This window comes from Amia ocellicauda, chromosome 8 (genome assembly GCF_036373705.1).
Source record: "Amia ocellicauda isolate fAmiCal2 chromosome 8, fAmiCal2.hap1, whole genome shotgun sequence".
NCBI classification, from domain to species: Eukaryota; Metazoa; Chordata; class Actinopteri; order Amiiformes; family Amiidae; genus Amia; species Amia ocellicauda.
In genome coordinates, this window is record NC_089857.1 from 42,017,254 (window position 1) to 42,029,817 (window position 12,564).

The 12,564-nt window shown below is 49.6% G+C and overlaps 1 protein-coding gene across 6 annotated transcripts in view; it reads right to left on the reverse strand.

Annotated features, from left to right (window-relative positions):
* Window positions 1-401: 401 nt before the first annotated feature.
* Window positions 402-12,564, reverse strand: part of map3k1 (mitogen-activated protein kinase kinase kinase 1, E3 ubiquitin protein ligase) — a 44,731-nt gene continuing 32,568 nt past the window's right edge. For all 6 annotated transcript variants that reach the window (XM_066711470.1, XM_066711469.1, XM_066711474.1 and 3 more), the window contains exons 9-20: window positions 12,294-12,498; window positions 11,855-12,133; window positions 9,918-10,039; window positions 9,446-9,537; window positions 9,131-9,323; window positions 7,685-8,981; window positions 6,921-7,073; window positions 6,529-6,691; window positions 6,150-6,281; window positions 5,891-6,033; window positions 3,503-3,634; window positions 402-3,260 (exon numbers count right to left, since the gene is read on the reverse strand). In XM_066711470.1, the coding sequence (XP_066567567.1) occupies window positions 3,111-3,260; window positions 3,503-3,634; window positions 5,891-6,033; window positions 6,150-6,281; window positions 6,529-6,691; window positions 6,921-7,073; window positions 7,685-8,981; window positions 9,131-9,323; window positions 9,446-9,537; window positions 9,918-10,039; window positions 11,855-12,133; window positions 12,294-12,498 (3,061 nt within the window). In that variant the 3' untranslated portion in view covers window positions 402-3,110. The remainder of the gene's footprint in view (window positions 3,261-3,502; window positions 3,635-5,890; window positions 6,034-6,149; window positions 6,282-6,528; window positions 6,692-6,920; window positions 7,074-7,684; window positions 8,982-9,130; window positions 9,324-9,445; window positions 9,538-9,917; window positions 10,040-11,854; window positions 12,134-12,293; window positions 12,499-12,564) is intronic.

A 12,564-nucleotide genomic window follows, 5' to 3' on the forward strand; every position in this document is an offset into this window, starting at 1 on the left:
ATCAGGCAGCAATCGCTGATGTGCACGGGGGCTGTGGACCAACACGGATGTTTACAATGCGTGCTATACGTCTGAGAATTGTAAACACTCCATGCGTCGCTACAATTTTATTTACAAAGTAGTTAATGTTTGAAACTTCCATTTTGCACTTGAAACTTTGGGCCCTACAATCGGATCTTTTTGTAAAGACAATTATCCGGTCGATATTGTTGCGAAACATGACCTCTGTAATCCCCCGCAGGCCTGCAACGAGTACACAGTTCATGGCCGACGAGATGAAACGCGCTCCTCTCGGTGTGCAAAGGTGTCCGAGTGTCAGGTGCAGCAGGGAGGAGCGCAGTGAAGACACCCGAGGGCCGACATTGACAGGCCGAGAACAGAAACAAGAACACAGTCTTGGATTTGTTCAAAATCTTTTATTTACTATAAAGACAAACACCAAAATAAGTCCAAATTATGCTATAAAATGCTTCAAATGGGGTAAAAACTTTTAATAATTAAAATATCTTGGTATATTTAAAATTACAAAGGATACATTTAAGCCAATTTCTTTATTTTTTAAAATTTCTTTTAACCCAGAGATTTCTTGAAAACTTTGCTTGCACAGTAAGGTGCTAATAGACGTTAGCCCTTAAGCCCTGGAAATCTTTGTAAAACAAGAAACAAAACAAGAATACAGTCACATAGCATATAATATTGTGAAAGTGAACTTTGGTAGAAGAAAATCTATAGGACACCTGAGGTAGTAGAGACCGGAATAAAACAGCAATAGACGTTATTTACACACAAAAAGAAGTACCAAGTAACACAATCAGCACAAAAACAATAATTACATGTGACGATTTCAGTCCAGCTCCGATCCAAAAAGAAAATAAGATTACATCACATCTGCATTTTCAAATAAAATAAATGATATAAAAAGGAAATACACCGCGTATACTCCAGCAAGCTGAGGGACCCACTAGCGGACTGGAAGAGAAGCCGAAGGTATTACGATTTGCAAGAAACACAAGCTGGACAGCGGATCATGTAATACTGATTAGCTGAGGTTCATCAGTTTTAAGAATCTGCCAGAAATTATCTTTTTTCCAGTATATAAAAATGGCAAGAGTGCATAAATTTAAAGCTCATACAGAAAGATTTTCTTTAAAGTAAGATTATAAAAAATAACCCAAAGCAAAAACAGACAAATTTCCATAAAAAAAAAAGTGGTACAAAAGAACAGGAGTCAAGTACAATAAATTTAGCTACCAAACTTCACATTTATTTACATTTTAACTCTTCAAGCTTTGTCAGCTTGTACTCCGCATAAAGAAATAGAAATTTGCATAAAAAAAATCAATTTACTATAAAAATCGTGACTTTCTTTTTCATTAAAACTCGTTATTAAAACGCACATTATTGCCTCCTTTCATAATCTCAGACTAGAGGTTCCAGAAACAAAAACCCAAGGATTTCTCGTTTTGTACACGTTTGGAAACATTTAAAACAGATCAAGCACCATTTTAGACCATTTTTCTAAACTGATTACAATCGGAACAACACCACTTGAAGAGTTAAATGTCAAACAATTAAAATGATTTAGGCACATGCTCTAATCCCTAGCCTAATACGCTATGAAAACAGTCGGATTCAAAAGAAAAGAAAAGAAAAAAAACTGTCTGTCAAATACCTTAAATACTGTACCCAGCAATGTCCTTGCCAAAAACAAGATAAAGTTAAAAAAGGAACAGCAAATGAATGAAACGACAATTGTAGGAAAGGGCTGTCGTCTCCGATTGGGAATAAACCTCTGAGACCAATCAGAGCGGTCTGACACTGAAACAGCATCCAAGAGAAATGACAGACACACATCAATAGCAGGAAGAATTTCCATTTTTTTAAATAGGAAGAAATCTGACAAGACTTCTTTTAAAGACTTTTAGAAACGACAACATCCAAAGAATCAATTTAGTCAACTCGACGAGGCTCAAATGTAACAGTGAGATCTGTAACCACAGCAGACTGTACCCTGACTCGAGAACCTTCCCCCCAAAACCCCTCGTTTTATTTATATATATATTTATAAAAAATATATAAATATAAAAAGGTCTTCGGTTAAAAGGCTAGCTTTGAAAAACAGGATGCGAGTAACACGCAAAAGCATATTGGTAAATATATATATATATATATATATATATATATATATATATATATATATATACACAGCTCTGGAAAAAATTGAGACCACTCCAAGTTCAGAAATCAATGTTAAGTGGTCTCCATTTTTTCCAGAGCTGTATATATTCTATAAAAAGAGATCCAGACACCAGATAATGTCAACAAACAAATCTTTGAAACATTGGCACTGTAATCTTTCACATTCAGCACTGTGCCGATTCATAATGGTCTTTGTTGCCAGAATATCAACCGTTCCCTGAACATTTTTAAGGAAGATAAAAGTATCTTTCCGATTACAAAACCAGGTTTACATGGCCGAACAGTAAAATGCACAAATCAAACTGCATATTCATGATAATCGTATTAAAAACCAGTGGTACGAACAGAATCCGCTGATTTAAACATATTTCATTAAAAGAACCGTCTAATGACTTGTTTCCTATAGATGTTACAGTAATATTACACCGGTGGACAGTGACTTACTCTAGTAAAACCTTTAGAACGACAGCAGTAACGAGTCCTACGCTGCGCCATCGCATGTTCGTAGCGGTGGTCTGAAACGGGAGGTCGGGATAGGACAGCCCCCCCACAGTCCTCATTATGGCTGCAAAAGTGCTCTAACAGAAACGCCGTCCACGAAACTGCCCTCCCTCACAAACGAACAGTTTTTTAAAACGAGGAAATAAAAGAGAAGCTCGGGACTAAGAAAAAAGCCGGCCAGGAAGGCCCAGTGTCGCACTTCTGAAGAGTGCAGTTCTAGAACCTCGAAGCTCGTCTGCATTCTGTGCTCAGCTGCGGCCGGCGCGGTAAGGAAGCGGGGGCCTCTCGGGGGCCCGGGGGGTGCGATCGGGTTTAAGGCTGGCGCGGCGCTCCGGGGTCCCCGGCTAGGCGGCGGTTCGCTGGGCTTCAGTAGTATCCGGGTGAGGAGCGTCCTCTCCTGGGGGGGCCCTCTACCAGTTGAGGCGGAAAACGGGGTGCTTGAGCAGCTCCCGGGAGGGCGGCCGGTCGGTGGGCTGCAGCTCCAGGCAGCGCAGGGTGACGTCCCGCAGCCCGGGGGACAGGTGCACAGGGATCGTGGGCGCGCTGGTGGCGCTGGCGATCTGCGTGGCACAGGGGGGAGGACAGCGCAGGTTAGCGGGAAACCCAGGAGAACATGACCGTTACATACAATCCACCCTAGGGTCATTTTAACTCTTAGAGATCGCATTCCTCTGAAAGGTTTGGTAATTTTTGGTTTGCAAGGAAAGTAGACCATCTACCACAAACTGACTGAACCCCCTGCCTGTGCCTGGACCCGTCTCCCTCCGACTGACGACCAGACCCCCGACTCCCTGCTGCTTACCTTGAAGATCAGGGCCAGGTGGTTGGAGTGCTTCTCGGCGTTCCAGGGCGGCTTGGCGCAGGACATCTCGATGATGGCGCAGCCCACGCTCCACACGTCGCAGCTGCGGCCGTACTGCTGCCCACGCAGGACCTGCGATACACCGCACCGTTAAGACATGCCACACGGGCACAGACCGAGACGGACACAGCGCTACTGCAGGACAATGTACTGTGTTCACATGCCTCCTATGAATGTCCTACTGAGAGAGAAAGCTGTAGCTTCAACTGCTTAGACTAATCTGCACACCATCAGTGATCCTTAACTACACCACAACCACCATAATACACTTTCAATTCATTCCTTATTTATGCAAAACATCCTGTCACATACTGCTCTAGAGGGAGTTCAGAGGAGAGCAACCAGACTTATTCCAGGTCTGAAGGGAATGTCCTACTGAGAGACTGAGGGACCTGAACCTTTTCACCCTGGAACAGAGGAGACTACGTGGGGACTTGATCCAAGTCTTCAAAATCATGAAAGCATCCACCACATCAAACCAGAGGAGCTTTTCCAGATCAGCAGGGACACACGCACCCGGGGACACAAATGGAAATTGGGCTTCAAGGCATTCAAGACAGAAAACAGGAGACACTTCTTCACACAGAGAGGCGTCACAATCTGAACAAACTCCCCAGCGATGTGGCTGAAGAGACAATTTGGGAACATTCAAAAACAGACTGGATAGGATCCTTGATCACTTAGTTATTAATGGACACCAAACGAGCATGATGGGGCGAATGGGCTCCTCTCGACTGGACACTCTTATGTTCTAATGATTTATCAGGACCAATTGTTCCGGAATTGCTTCTTAGGCGTCAAGAGTGACAGGAGAATCCAATACTCAGGTCTATGGACTCAATGTCTGCGATGTGGAACAGATTAGAGAAAGGGAACAGGAGGCAGCCATAATGACACTAAAACAAACATTCGTTTTGAACTGATAGCTGATAAAAACGTACACTATTTAATTACATAGCAACCTCTTATTACTGCACCCCTGCCATTAAATCAGTTTAATCATCCAATGAATAATACATTCGATCACAGCTCATGCTTTTGTCGGAGACCTGGTCTTAAACCACCGAGCCCGAGCGCCAGAAACACGGCAAGTTTATTTTATCTCCTTCCTTTCAGGAGAGGAAAGCAGGCGGCTCGTTTCCGAGAGAGAGACATAATGAAGTGCAGTGCTGCTGCTGGAGGCACCGCCAACTGATTCCCCTCCTAATTAAACATGTTTTGGACGACAATGATAACAAGAGATTAAGAGGCCCATTCATTGTTGGTGCCTCACAGGGATTTCGATTTCCTTTTATTCAGAGTTACTGAGAACCCTAAATCCACTCCAGCCCGTTCTCCGCGGGGCACGTGACTGTCGGCGCTATACATTCCGAGCGCCGGATCGCCCAGACCTTTGTCCGGCCAATTAACATTAAAATGACGGTGGGCAAAAAGCAAACTGGAGACCTGACTTCAGCTTCCAAGCACTCGAGTGAAGGAAGCAGATGTGTGTTGGCAGAGGAAGCAGAAACACTGAACTCGGTGGTGGGTTTGATTGTCTCTGGACTCTACTGGAGGGATGGACACCATTCTTCCAAAAGATATTCCCTCATTTGGGGTTTTGATGATGGTGGTGGAGAGCGCTGTCTAACAGAATCTCCCATGGGTGGACTGGACAGAGATCTGGTGACTGTGAAGGCCATAGCATATGAGTCACATCATTTTCATACTCATCACACCATTCAGTGAGCCCTCGTGCCCTGTGGATGGGCATTGTCATCCTGGAAGAGACACTCCCATCAGGATAGAAATGTGTCACCATAGGATAAAGGTGATCACTCAGAATAACTGTCATGATGTGCAGCGACCCTTCCCTCTAAGGGGACAAGTGGACCCAAACCATGCCAGGAAAATGCCCCCCACAGCATAACAGAGACTCCGGACCCCCTCACTGTAGGGTCCAGCAGTCAGGCCTGTCCTGTTCTCTTGATGTCCCACACATGCACTCGCCCACTTGTCCAGAACACGAGCCAGTTGAGCGTCTGTGTGACTGAAGCTCCTGCCATTCATGCCCCAATAATGACCCCTCTTTCAAAGTCACTGAGATCCTTTCCTCTTGCCATCTTGATCCAAAATCAAGGTCAGCTGGGCCTGCTCAGCATTTGTATACATGCCACAGAGCATGATGGGATGTTAATTGCTTAATTGTGTCATGCAGTATACCTGTTTGGAGACGTCTGCATTCGTTACATTCTTACACTAATTTATTCAGGTTTTTCCTTTATTTGTGTATATACAGATGGGTGACAAATTAAATAAAAAAGCAGTTTATTTTTATACGATGTTTACCTCCGGGGCCATGAAGGCGATGGTTCCCAGGAGCTGCCCCTGGAACTCTCCGGCCCCCGTGCCCTTCGATGCCAGTCTGGCCGCGGCTCCGAAGTCGGCGATGCGCAGTCTCTGCCCCGTGCTGTCGATTAGCAGATTGGCACCTAGAACGAGCGTGACAGAAGGGGGCAGTGGTCAGGGTGGTGCCTTCTCCTTCATCACAACCCCAACTAACTCCCAGCACACAGTCCTCCCAGACCCCCCCCGAGGAGGAGCCTACCTTTGATGTCGCGGTGGATGATCTGGTTCTCGTGCAGGTAGGCGAGGCCGCGCAGCAGCTGCTCCGTGTAGTTGATGATCACCGCCTCCTTGAACGCCCCGTACTTGTTCAGCAGATGAGAGACCGAGCCGCCTGAGGGGAGAGACGGACAGAATTCACTTTCAACGAGCTGCCTTCCTCCCCGAGACCCTTCAGGTGCGCCAGAGCGAAACCAACACCAGACCAACATCGGAAAACGTAAATACCTAGAGAGACGGAAAAGAGACAGACGGATGGAAAGGAGGCAGTGAGAGATAGAGATGGATAAATTAATGGAAAGCACTAAGCTCTACACTGCAGAGCCCGCGGGTCTGTCCCCACCAGTGGCGTCGGCTCTCACCTGCCATCCACTCCACAAACAGGTTGTAGTTGCTCTTCTCGCAGGTGGCCCCCTGCATGCGGATGATGTTGGGGTGGTTCAGGTGGCCCATCATGCGGATCTCCTCTCTTAAAGCTTCGACGACCTCTTCCTGCTCCGAGGACGTGTTCCGCACGTAGGTCACCTGATGCGGGAGGGAGGAGGGCAAGAGGTCACCACACGGCATTGCCAGAGCAGAACTAGACGACCCCCCTGATCAACATACAGTGTACTGGAGCAGCCAGGGGCATCTAGGGGGCAGGAGGCCGACCCACATGGGCATCATAAAGTAACCAGGCCTGGTGCAGACAGGACAGTCGGTTTCAGGTCAGAGAGCAACGACCAGAGAAGAGAGTCACCCAGCCAGCGCTTACCTGTTTGACCGCCATGAGCGTCCCGGTTCCCACGTCCTGCGCCTGGTAGCAGGAAGAGAAGGCTCCGAGGCCGATCTGCTGTCCCTTGAGCCACTCTGCACCCTCCCTGTACGGGTGCTTTGCTTTGGTATGTCCAGGCAGGGTCTCTGGGGTCTGGAAACGCATGGGAAATAAAAGCAGACGGGTTTACAACGAGAGCAGTGCAGCGTTTGTGTTGTTTTTACTGACATGCGAGTGGAATGGATTTTACCCAGACGACCTGTTCCAAAGGGCCCGATATGAAAGCATCAGACTGCGTCATAAAAGTCACGGCCTGGCAGGCTGCAGTCATGGTGTTCGTTAGCCAGGACATGGAGAACTCAGCACAGGTCAACAGATCATATGACAGCGGTGTGACAACAGTCCACAGTCCAAGGTGCAGTTATTTACTTTTATCATTTTATTGTACACCGTGTTTAATTAACTAAAACAAAAATAAACCCCACCAAAAAAAAGCGGGGGAATTAATATGGCTTCTCCAGGATTATTGCCAAGCAGGAAAAGCTTATTGTAACAATACAAATAGACTGGATAGGATCCTTGGATCACTTAGTTATTAATGGACACCAAATGAGCACGATCGGGTGAATGGGCTCCTCTCGCTTGGACACTTTATGTTTCTAATGTTTCTTAGTAAGCCTTTCCGTCCCTATCTCAGTCAAACAGGGAACTGCCTTCAGGGTCACCTGACACCACACAACTCCACGGTGCGAGACGGCACTTACATCGGTCTGGATGATGATCACGTCCTCTCCCTTGTCCACCTGCAGCTGCGGGATGGCAGGCAGCGCATCCTGGGACGCCGACATGGCCATGACGATGGCGAGTGCCTCTTCCTCCTCGGCCTCCATCTTCTCCTTGCACTTCTGGTTCTGGTTCACGTCGTCAGCGTAGGAGTCGTCGTCCTCGCCGCCGGCCCGCTCGGGCGACAGCACCGCCACCTCGGACTTGAAGGTGACCGTGCTGTCGCCGGCGGGGATGGAAGTCTCCAGCAGGTCCTCCATGCTGGAGTTCAGCTCAGCCGAGGAGTCTAGGCGATGGTACTTGTCCTCCACGGGCGTGAAGACTGTGTCCTCGCTGGGGATCAGCGTGACGCTGCCGGCGCCGGCGCCGCCACCGCAGCGGCCGTCGCAGTGCGGCACGTCCTTCAGCTCCAGCTTCATGGTGCCTCTGGTGGCGTCGCACGGCTGCTTCCCGCAGTCGCTTGGGCACGGCCGCGACGGCTTTGGTCTGTGGATCTGGCTGGAGGGCAGGGGCCTGGCCTGGGTGAATACGGGGGACAGTTTCTCGGGCTCCCGCTCTGCATGCGCACCCTTCTGAATCTGCAGGAACCTGCGCTGCGTGCCGGGGGAAGCGGAGGCCAGTTTGCCGGGGATGAAGCCCTGAGGCCTGGCCTTGGCGCCATCGGGGGCGGGGAATGGGGGCGGGTGGGAGGTGGAGGGAGAGGGCAGCGTGGGGAACGGGGTCGGGGAATAGTTTGACGAGGGCGAGTTCAGACACTGGCTCAGTGGCCGGCTCTTTGTGTGAACTGGAGCCTTCGGCTGCTCGGCGGAAGCACACAGCGTGGGGAGTCCTACAGTAATGCCAGCCAGCCTTTCCGTGACGTCCTCCGGGCTGACGCCAGGCTTGATGTCGGCCAGACCTCTGCCTATCTTCCCGGTCAGCTGCACGGTGTGGGCAGGGGTGTTGTTTTCCGTGATGTTGGGCGAGTTTTGAGGGGCTGCCGGCAGCACAAAGTCTTCGTGGCGCCCTTCTCCCACGTGCATGTCCTCCATGCCCATCTGAATGGCTTCGATGATGTCCATTTCCTCCGCGATGGCCATCAGGCGCCGCCTCATGCGTGCGTAGTGCGTGGAGCTGGTGACACTCAGCATGTCCAGCAGCTTGACGAACACATGGGGCACCCGGGCCACCATCCGCGCCGCACTGAGGAACACCCGCCTGGACAGCTTGCCCACCATCGAGTGGGAGTTGTCAATGGACTGCAGCGCGAAGCTCAGGAGGGACAACAGCTTCTGATACCTGTGGGGGGCAGGAGCGAAACACCTCAATCTCTCACCGCATAACCGACACCCTGACAGACTAAGGAATCACACGTCCCACCGATCGGTACATCAGATTCCCGACAGGCCCCAAATCAATTTCAGCTGCTGGGGTTTGAACGTCCTTACCTTTCCACCAGCATCTCTGACTGCTGACACTCCCCACTGGAAACGATATGGGGGTAAAACTCGGCTGGAAATTCCAGTAGGAGCCGGTCGATGAGGCACAGCCGTCCCAGCAGCGCCTGCCAGTTGGTGGCCTCCGTCTGAGAGCCCAGGATACAGTTTAAGACGTAGTCCACTCCTCCGATACCTATGGACCCTGCAGAAGTCAGCAGTTAAGTTAATCAAATGGCAGAGCATTTGACTATAATGACAGCAGTGGTTATGCAGGACTGGATTTCTTGTCCTGAGGTCAATAAAATGCAAAATAAAAGATCCTACCTGCTTTCAGGATCTCTCTCCCGACCGCCAGCTCTCCCACCTGCCCTTTGCACAGCTCCAGCAGCGTGGAGACGGACAGCTGGCTCGTACGACTGACAGAGAAAGAATAATATACATTTTAATATACTATACATAATATTAACATAGATGGAGATGCAATATTGCGTAAAAAAATGTGTATCAGAGGATTTTTAAACCACACACACGTTTATATTTAGAAATAAACATGCAAACAGCTACTGAATTGCACAGCAGATCCCTTATTGTGTTTCTCTCACAGTGGGAAAGCCTGTGTTGCCACAAGATGGCGCTACGTTCCACGCCGTTCTATGCCGGGACAGTGGCACAGATATCAACAGCCTGACACCAGCCGGAACCTGCTTCCGTTACTCCATCAATGTGCCTCCGGACAACTCAATCCGGCAGTCACCGACCCCGATTCCCCGGCCGACGCCCGTGCGCAGTGGGTTACCTGTTGGCATCGGCACACTTCACCAGGATGGTCTCCACCACGGGTCTGAGGAGCTGCTGCAGCCGGGTCCGCTCCGACAAAGCGTGGCAGGGGGTGTACACCAGCATGGCCCGCAGGGTTTTCTGCACCGGAACAAAAACACGGTCACTCTGGGGTACCTGGAGGCCGGGTGGCATTCTGGGTAATAAAGCGAACGCGTTACATCCTGGACTCATTCCCGGGTGCCGAACAATCTCGTTTCTCAGAAGGATGCGTTGCCAAACCACTGTGTATTGGATTATTCTAGAGGACCTACGTTGTGTGTTTTGTGTGACAACAGTTCGTTGTCCCGATAGGGGCTTCCGCCAAGACATTTACAATAATAATAAGATGTTACATTATCTCGGCATCACACAAACAGGCCAGACATCTCCTGCTGGGGTCAGGAAATCCTGGCTCTTCTCTCAGACAGGAGAGTATGTGGCGATTGTAATAACAATGGGACTTGCTCAAGTGACAAACCGGCGATTTGACCTTATGCTGGCATATGCATGACTGAGCACAATCTATTTACATATGTTTACGCCTTAAAACTGGTCCCCAACTGCAGCTTGACGAAATGAAGTGGCACGAGTATGTTAGACCGGGCAGAGTCACCACAAGGCAGAGGGAAAGGTAATCTCCCACGAACGCTCAATAATAACTGCGCTGATCGATTAATATGCTTCCCATACAGAGGCCTACATTCGGCTCTCCACAGACCAGAGCATCTCTTCCAGTGTTTAAAACTAAATGAAACAAAATGCTCTCCCTCTAAGTGTGGAAGACGACTCCTCAAAGCAACAGCCAGCATGTTCAGACTGTTTACAGGCAAAAATATATTAGATCTATCTGTCCGTATATACACACACGTTAAGAAAAATAATTCAATTCCTCACGAAACACTAACGTGACCTGGGTCAGTGAATAGGCGGCAAATAGCTTCGCTTTCATCACAATCTACTCAGCTCATAAACGGACTGCAGAACAAAGGCACGGCTAAGAGTAATGGCCCTCTCTCTCTCCTCTCTCCCTCAATCGGCAGCCTTGCGCTGGTTATTTTTAGTACAAAGCTACCTCCCTCTCTCCACTGCAGTTGCAGACGAGAACAACAGTGGAGCCTCTCTCCGAACACATGCCTGAAAACCCAAACAGACAATACGGTTTTGTGTTCGCGAACGCCCGCCTTGGAGACTGAACGCCGCAGGCAAATGTCAAGACCTCCAGAAGCCGGAATTCCAGACCCATAGCGGGTTGGGTGGGTTTTTCGTTTTTTTTTTTTCCCCCACAGAGAGGAGTAATTAGGTTAGAAACCTCCTCTGGTGCCTGCCTGTTAGAAATGACCTCTGCGTAGAAAAGCCCAAAACAGCAATGCTTTAACTGACATGAAATGAAAAGGCTTTAAACACGGATCCCAAAAAGATTTGGAAACATCAGATATGTTGCTTTTGGTCACTCGAAGTTTATGGTGTTTGAGAAGGATTCTGCTCAGTTGAAATTATAGTCATGGGGTCTCAAACCTTCTCAAGTTAATTATCTGCAGTCTTGTGATTCCAGTGCGCGATAATCCTTTCAATGCTCGGCTGAACCCTCTTTGGATATGTAAATGTTTAGGATCTCGTCTCTCATCTCTTCCGTAAACGCAGATCGCGGGCTCCGTCTGCCAACGCACTTCCTGTGTAACGCGCTGAGGGCTCCCATTGGGCAACACCGAACACAAAGGCACGGCCCCATCGATCGAGATACCCGATAAATGACCAATGCCACAGGGGACACGAACGCAAAGTCCTCCAGAGCGGTTTTCCATTTAATTTCCCTCCCCGTCATGTGTTGAGAGCGGGAATCGCACTTCTGTCATCTGAAAAGCAGTTCTAACCCTCTCCGGCGACTCAACACACACACAGACGTGGGGAACGTACCAGTGCGGCGACGTAGACTTTGTAGACGGGGTCGGCACAGACCATGGACAGCACCGAGCAGCAGGACTCCACCACCACGTCCCCGGAGACCCCGCTCTGAGAGGAGCCGCCCCCTGCCGCGCCCTGCCCGGTCCCGGCGCCCGAGCAGGAGGTGCCCGTGCGCTCGCCGTTGGCCAACAGCAGAGCGCCACTGACGTCATGGGACAGCCGGCGCAGCGCCATCTCCCGGATATTCCAGTTTCTGGAGAACAGGCAGCCGACCAGCTCCATCCCGAACACCTGGAGGGGAAGCGGAGAGGTCAGAGGTCAAAACCCTCAGGGGGCTTCATGCAGGCCGACCCAGAGAGCAGACTGCATCTCTCCCTGGATGATGTTCAACTAACGGGGGACCTTAATCATCTGCCACTGTGCCCTCTATGTGATTGTGTCACAGGCTCACCTTGATCCAGGGCTCGGCCAGGTCCTTGTACGTGGGGGGGATTTGCTGCACGCCGTAGTGAGGCAGGTTGAAGTCGCCCTCCTCCCCTCTCCTCTGGGGGTCCGTAGGAGAGGCCTGGTGCTGCTGCTGCTGCTGCTGCTGCTGCTGGGACTGAGAGTGCGTCTGCCGGGCCACAACGCTGTCCAATGGGCTGGAGGGTTCATGGCTAAAAACATCAATAATAACAAGAACCAAGCTATTTAGGGAGAAAAAGTAGTCTAGTTAAAGGCAC